Source organism: Coenobita brevimanus, chromosome 103 (genome assembly GCF_032717465.1).
Source record: "Coenobita brevimanus isolate Jiangsu-jjx chromosome 103, ASM3271746v2, whole genome shotgun sequence".
In the NCBI taxonomy this organism is placed as follows: Eukaryota; Metazoa; Arthropoda; class Malacostraca; order Decapoda; family Coenobitidae; genus Coenobita; species Coenobita brevimanus.
The window spans coordinates 6,127,556-6,135,446 of NC_137056.1; the positions used below are offsets into that span (position 1 = coordinate 6,127,556).

Consider the following 7,891-nt stretch of genomic DNA (forward strand, 5'->3'; position numbering starts at 1 on the left):
CCTCCTGCCTCCCGCATTCCCCTCTCGGCCCACTCCTACCCTCATTATCCTCCTCAGCCTCCCTCATGTTCTCCCCCTTTACCTCATCTCCAACAGTTTGTGTCTGCGCTTCTCCTTACATAAGGTACAATAAATAAAAAAGTTCTGTTGGCCTAATATTTTTTTTATAACTATATTAATGCTTTTAGGAGGTTTAAATTGGGGGGTATAAATAAATTTTGCACCACAAGGGGGGAAAAAGTGGACTTTGGGCAGGGATGCAGAAAGAAATAGGGGTTTTCAAGAGTCTGTCTAACACGATATTTGCCTAATGCGAGGTCGGTGCAGAAGCAAATACAGGTACCTGCAGTAGGGGAGGACTGACTGTAATATGCAAGAGGTATGTATTGCCACATTAGGAGTGCAGAGGTATTTCAAGTTGATGGTCTGAATGTTAAGATGTGGGAAATAAATTGATAAAGGAAGAGGTGCTGTGAAGAATCTTATGCCACCTAGAATAGGGGCTGCTGGTTCCAGCATCATCCCCAGTTTGTGATATTGCCTAAGCTGAGAAAAGATGCAGAGTGCAATGTCTTTGAAAGTATATGGGTCTCATATAGTAACCATGAAAGTATATGGGTCTCATATAGTAACCAACAGGGAGCCTGTATGCAAGGTGTAGCAGTCATTCAGGCGCACCCATTTCTTCCACCAGCATTTTATGAACAGGGCAAATGAACCAGGTACTGAAAATATGAATGAAAGTGTTTCCTTCCTATACAAGATTTTACTGTGTGATAGCATACACAATGCAAGTCGCTATTAGACCAACAAAATCCACGTGAAGTGTTGGCAGTTAGGGCTTACCCATCATCTTTCATCCCTTTTCCCATAACCTACCTCTGATCACTAGCTTTACCCCTCCTCCTCAACCCCACATTCTCTTTTTATTCTCACCCAGCCCTCTCTCACCACCAGTTCCCATTACCTCCCCTGCCCCCCCTCACTTTGCACTTACTGTGTATAGGGACTGAGACATTGCTTCTGTTTCATGTATCTGCAAGTGTATTGTACTCTCGTAAACTTTCATCCAGCACTCTGCATTTTACTTGTATCATAAGACATATTAATTAGAGCAGTGTAACCTAGTCGTTTTCTCTGTTTCAGGAAATGGAAGACAACCAACCAACCAACTAAACACACACACACACATGCACACACACACACTCACAGTACAGTGCACTATAGTGCAGTACAGTACAGCACAGTACTCTGATCATTAATCTTTGCAGCACCCATTTTTATGGGATTTACTCACATGGCCCTTCCCTACCTCTCACCACAATGCCAGCTCATCCCACCCATTTCTTTCTCTCCCACACCAATTTCTTTATCTCCAGACAGTTTCATTCATAGAGGATGTTTTGAAATGAACCTTCTCTGCACACAAGCAACTAATCCCATAGCACCCATTTTCACAGGATACAGTTTCTTGCATCACCCTAATGCCCACCAGATGTCCAGCATATCCCACCTATTACTGTACTTTGCTCATCACTCCCACTTGGCTGGTTGTAGGAGTCATATGATTGACGAGCGCACTTATTCAGTAATGTCTTTGTTTGAGCTTAAGGATTTTTATTTTATGGTGGTATTACCAGGGAATGTGGGAAGGATATCATAGTTGGAAGTGTAGTGGAAGTATTTGTATATGACTGCCATGGTTTCTGTAGGTATTATTGAAAGTTATGTTTGACATCAGAGAAATAGGGTTTAGAGTTTGTCATGTGAATTCAGAGTCTATTAATGTACTTTATCCTTCCAGATGTGATATGTGGGTCAGTGGGGATGGTGTTTGTAGTGCTGCTGGTGTTGGTGTGTGTTTACGTGGCAAAATTCCGCAATGTATCCCCCCAACCGCACATTCTGGCCTGCAACGGCAATGGGCACATCAACAGCAAGCAAGGGGGCGGGCCAGGGGGAGCGATGGGGGGCCGGAGGGGAATGCGGGGAGGTCAGGCAGAGGGGGAGGGGCAGGAGATGGATGTGTACGTACCCATGCTGACTCAGATACCCCCTGATTTCAAGTCGCCACCGCTTGACACAAAGGTACGCAGCTTAATTAGAATGAATTTCAACTATCCTTTATTATGTATGGCACAACAGTGTATTTATATATGACATCATAAAAACACTGCCAGGGATGAAGGGTGGTCTCCTGTTTTTAAGTTGATCAGGACTACAGTAGCCTAGCCTTGGGCCCTCGTACACTCTGAAAGGGGTAAAAAGGATATGCTGTTTTTTTTTGCCTTTTTGCCACTTTGTTTGAGAAAGGTTGATTAGATAAAGGTAATATTCTTTAGGTATGGTACTTAGATGAATGATGGTGATGAATGGTATTAGTGGCAGGCTTAGACACATTTTTGCAAGCCAAGCCAGTAGACCAGTGTTAATGCTTGTTCAGTTTTTTTTTAGGGCATAGAATGGTAGAAAAAAAAATCATTGTACTCATCATAAGTGGATAAAAAATACAGAAGAACTAGAACTCACCCCACTCCTCCTATTTTATATTAACTCCTTCATCTCAATGACATCACATTTATTTTATTTCTTCTACATACAGACTACTTTATTCAAGCTAAATTTTTTTTTTTTCCCCGGAGATGGTTCCTCATCCTCATCCACTGTTCAGCACCATTGTTACTGTATCTCCTAAACTGAATAAAGTGAAGAGGTAGCATTTAAAAAAAAAAAAAAAAAAAAAAAAAAAAAAGGCAACTACTAGCTAGATGAGTTAATGAAGGATTTTGATACCAGCTACCTAGCACTTGGATTACCGTACTGTTTAAGTAGTTCCATAGTTCCTGTAAAGCATTAGGAGGGGCTTAAAGAATTGGAACTTCCTTCTTTCTGATACATTGGTCAAAAGAGGTAAAGCAGCTATGTTGTGTGTCGCCCTGGTCCATATACTGTATTCATTGGATAATGAGTTAGGTTATGATGATGACGATGATGTTCTGTAATGCTGTTTAATACACGAAGATATACTATGGAACCTGCTAGATCCAGATCTTATATGTATAAAGAATTTTTGTACTGTTAATGCCTGTGTTAACAAAGCACTCTTAGCATCTCTGTATAGGAGCATGTATTACAATGTAGTTCATGTGGTACTGTATCTAGTAAGACTTTTAGTTAGATTAGTTTAATATAAGGTAATGTTTCATTAAAATTTAATGCCAGTAACTCATGCTGCCAGCACACTTTTCATAGTAGTGAAATAAGTTTTTAGATACACAACTTTTATGTAGCGATACATGAGTGAACTTTTTAAAGTTCTTAATGATAATTCATTCAGACACAGTTTTGTTTATCAAGAACTGTAGTACAGTTCTGTCACTGCTTCATTGTAAATACAGTATATTTTTGTTACAGTAACGAGATTTTTATTACAGTACAGTAAACCCGTGTCTTTTGTGGGGATTTTGTTACATGGACACCCGTAAGAAACAAATATCTTGACGTGAAGACAGTTTGTGGCCACCCCCTCCGGGATTAAGGCTTCTGGCTGTTGACAGAGAGAGTGATAGGTAGAAAGTTATTCTGTGTGTATGGTAAGATAATGAAGTCTAATTTATGTCTGTGTGTGCATCAGGGGGGTTACCCGGATAGCTGGGTGAACGGATTGAACAACCCACGGTGCAATGGGTTCATTCCCACGAGAGACCACATACCCCTACGCCATACCCAGGCTCAGGTATGTGTCTTGTCTCACATGTGGTGCTCTTGCCAGTTAAAGGTCTGTCATATCTGCTGCTTTTCTCTCCTTGGACTTGAAAGATAGAACTGCATTCTAGGTAGCACTTTTTACCTTGTGAGTTATTCTGTATATTACACCTCAGTATCCGGTATCCCATTGTATGTTATTGATATGAACAGGGTCAATATTAAAACAGTTCTTTATACTGTAAATAACATAAGGGAGGGAATGTTAAGCTGTTTTACTGTGCAAAATAAATTGCAAAGAAAAACATGCTATGAAGTCTAAATTGCCTAGAATATGACACTTAGTCTCATGGTTCCTAAGCAAACCATACTGAAAACACTGATCTGTGGCCAGATATAGTAATCTGTGTTGCTTGACATGAATTTGCCAGATTGATTTTCAATGTACAGTGAGAGAGAAGCAGGGTGGAGACAGGACTTGCTTAATGTACAGTCAGTAGGGGATGGTTGCTTGGGAAAGATGGAGGATAGAAAGTGACCAGTTATTAATCCTTTTTATCCAATGATGTCTTCTTGACAGTAATCAGTCCATCATATGGTGATTTTTTTTTTTCCCTAGTTCATGGGAGATCTCTTACAATGAGTTAGTGAAGGGTGTTTGTAACATCTCAGAATTGACATATCTCATAAGCTGAACGAAATTGTCTGGAGATTACAAATATATTTAAAAGACATCTTTGGGTTGAAGGAGTTAAAGGTAAAGGTAAGTAAAATTAGAGATTTGTGAACCAGTTTATTATCAAATCATTACATTGCCTTCATGTACTGTGTGGTTGGCAAGTACAGTACTGTTCTGTACCTTGAAAGGTAGCTGATAATTAATGGTGTACTGACAGGTGAAATCATGATTAGTTAATGCCAGTTCAGCAACTTTCCCTCTTAGGTTGCTTCACATACAGTTTGTGAAGATTAAGAGATCAGTAACAGTGTTTAGTAGAGCTGAAAAGCTGTCAGGATTAAAAATCCATTGACTTGTTCAGCACTGTATGATTTCAGCTGTAGAAACCCATCTGCTGATACATATCGTACAATATTCACCTTAGTGAGTTTTTGTATGATAGGGATAATCCAGTTGTATTGTTGCAGCATGTACAGTGCCTTGAATTTACTGTATGATGTAGTGAGTGACCAGTATTTACTGTGTGATTAGTGAGTGACCAGCATTTACTCTGTGATTTAGTGAGTGACCAGTATTTACTCTGTGATTTAGTGAGTGACCAGATTACTGTATTTACAGATGACATAGAACATAGAAATCACCACTGGCTGTTACAGTAATATCCCTTTAGTTTATCCTTTAGTAGGCTTAGAGATCAGTTTGCTAGCAGAATGGCCAGAGTACTGTACTGTTATAGAACAATATTCTGCGGAACACATATGACTAGTACAGGGATCCCTTGGTCATAGCAGTTATTGTTATCACTGTGAGATGAAAATCTGCACTCCATTCATTATAGTCCATTTTACGGCTAAAAAACGTTGCTATCGTGCACCTGAGCTGGTTTCTGCCAACAGTGATGCTGCAGCTTCTGTGGTTTCTGATGACTTTGAGGAATTTAGAGATTAAGTCCTGCTCAAGGTGTTAATCCCAGGTGGTGGACACCACTAACTCTCCACCCCCTAGCCTCAGAACCCCTTACCGTAGCTCAAGCCCATCTCATGTCTCTGTGGTGATGTTTCTTCCCTATTATGCCCTTTTCATCGTTTTCTGTTAACCTAACCATGCATATATGTTTCTTGTACCTACCATAACCGTATATATTTATTTAGTGGGTCTAAATTATCGTAAAAGGGAAAACTTGTGCTTGTACTTGGGGTACTTGACACCAGGTAGGATGAATCCCATAGGTTCTGTGTATTTGTTATCATACACCATGTTCAGTTACCAGTTGTGCAGAATAACCAGGGGATCAGTGTAAAGCATACTTTGCTACATTTCAGTACCCTTAAATAGTGTAAATGTAATTTCAGGTTACACTTCCTTATTACACATGAGCATCTCTAAAATACCATACAGTAATGAAATGTGCTGTACTTTCAAATTAATATTATTATGGAGAAGCCTGGGTTGGATGAAATGTTGGAATATTAAGAGGATGCAGGAAAGGCTGTGTTTACAGTATTACAGTACTAGTACATAATACCTGTAATGTATCAGCTGGTACTTTATAATAAACACTATAGGTTATATTTCTTGAGCAAAACTGTTAAAGGATAATTTTTTCAGAACTATGTGTCCATTTTCCAGGGAGAGTATGAGGGAGAGATTGAGGGTCTAGTGGAGTGTGGAGTTAATGGGGCTACAAAACCCCCCTCTAGCCCTCTCCAGAACCACGTGGAGGGAGCTGAGGGTGGTACTTGGAGGGCGGGGCGGGGAGGGGCCAGAGTCTCCCCGCCCCCACAGTCTTTGTCACCACACCAGCACCATGTTAGCGACAACCACAGTGCGACAGAGGGAGCTGCCGATGTCACCAACCTAACCACATTGAGTACTGATAGCGAGGGGGCACTGGCGGCAACTGGGGGGAGTGGTGGTTGTCAAAAGGGACCACCACCTGCCTCCCCTGACTCCCGGCCACCCCCCACCACGGTGCAGTAGCCGTCGGATGCCAACCAAGCTGCCGGCGACAGTGATGCGGGTATTCATACGTATACAAGGCCTGACCCACCTGCCTCGCGCGGACATAAGCTTGTGCCTTGACCATAGTGTACAAATGTTGTCAGTGAGGGCACCTGTTGTCACTGTAGGTACCTGTTGATTTTGGGCACCTGATTTTACTTGGTACCTATCATCACCAGGTACCTGTTGCCACTAGAGGTGCCTGTTGTCACTGTTGGTACCTGTTGTCACTGTAGGTACCTGTAACCATCGCAAGTTGGCAGTGTGGGTACCTCTTGTCAGCGGGCGTACCTTTCAAGTGTGGGTACTTCTGAATATCGCAAGTTTGTCAGCCTGGGTACCTGTGGCATCGGATGTGGTCAGTGTGGGTACCTGCAACCATCAGATATTGTCAGCACGTGGGTTACTCTTCAGCGTGTGGGTACTCACGAGCGGGTCTGGGTCAGGCACCATCGTAGCCACTAACAGCTGCTAGTTGTTGTTAGGCGTTTACAGCATAAGCATTGTGGATAATCTCTCAGTCACCGTACACTTCACTAACCGAGGCTGATCGATACCAGTACAAAGTAATAGTTTTTTTCAGTGATTTTGTTTTGCCTTTTTCAATTCATTTTATTGGGATTCAAGAGTAATTTTCCCCATTTTTTTCATTATTATTATTATTGTTTTTATTTTTATTATTATCATTATTATTATTTATTATTATTATTATTATTATTATTATTATTGTTATTATTATTACTATCAACTGTGAGAGCTGTCGGGCCCCCACCCCACCACCACAGCCCCAAAGACCGCTCTCACATCCTCACCATGGGCCAGCGTTTTAAAACCTGAAGTGCCAGACATCTGCCCAGCTCAATGGACAGACATGAAGTGGATGAGTGTTATGTACAAGACAGTTAATACAGCCTTCACATTGTCAGAGTACAACCGTCTCGTCTGTCGAAGTGTTTGATTTCATTGTGCTGGGCCATCACCTGCCACAAAGGTTTTAAAATTCATCCCTTCCTCACAACCTCAGTGTTCCGCCATATTTGTATCAGGGACGGTAATCTCTTTTCACCTCTTTTGATAAGACTGTAATAACGACCTTTAATTGTGACGTTGTTCAATTTGCTGTTTTTTATATACGGTAACAAAAGTAGCACAGTATGATGAGAGTATAATGGGTTTATTAATACTTTTCGCGGAAGAATCAACTTTAGGCAGCAGTCGTGTTGTATGATGTTTTCTGTGTATTGCTGTTTAAATCATTGCAGTCTTGACATCAGGGAGATTCATACCAAGAGCATCCAGATACAGACAGCTGTTCTGTACTGCAAGATCACATTTTAGCGCTTGCACCATTGCAGAAGCTACCTGAAACATTTTTACAGTAATTAGTCCCTCTCAGTGGGTGAAGGATCAAGCTTGCAAACATTTCACTTGCAGTTTAATTTTATATTGTTTAAAGTTGTTGTAGTGAAGCTGATTATGCCAGTGCAGTTTATGGAAGTAGTTTTT

At 41.1% G+C, this 7,891-nt stretch overlaps 1 protein-coding gene across 1 annotated transcript in view; it reads left to right on the forward strand.

The window, feature by feature from the left end:
• The window catches only part of LOC145415577 (protogenin B-like), a 68,266-nt gene extending 61,902 nt beyond the window's left edge, over positions 1–6,364 (forward strand). The window contains exons 20-22 of the mRNA XM_080284798.1: positions 1,805–2,088; positions 3,635–3,736; positions 6,014–6,364. Coding sequence (XP_080140924.1) covers positions 1,805–2,088; positions 3,635–3,736; positions 6,014–6,364 — 737 coding nt within the window. The remainder of the gene's footprint in view (positions 1–1,804; positions 2,089–3,634; positions 3,737–6,013) is intronic.
• Positions 6,365–7,891: the final 1,527 nt, after the last annotated feature.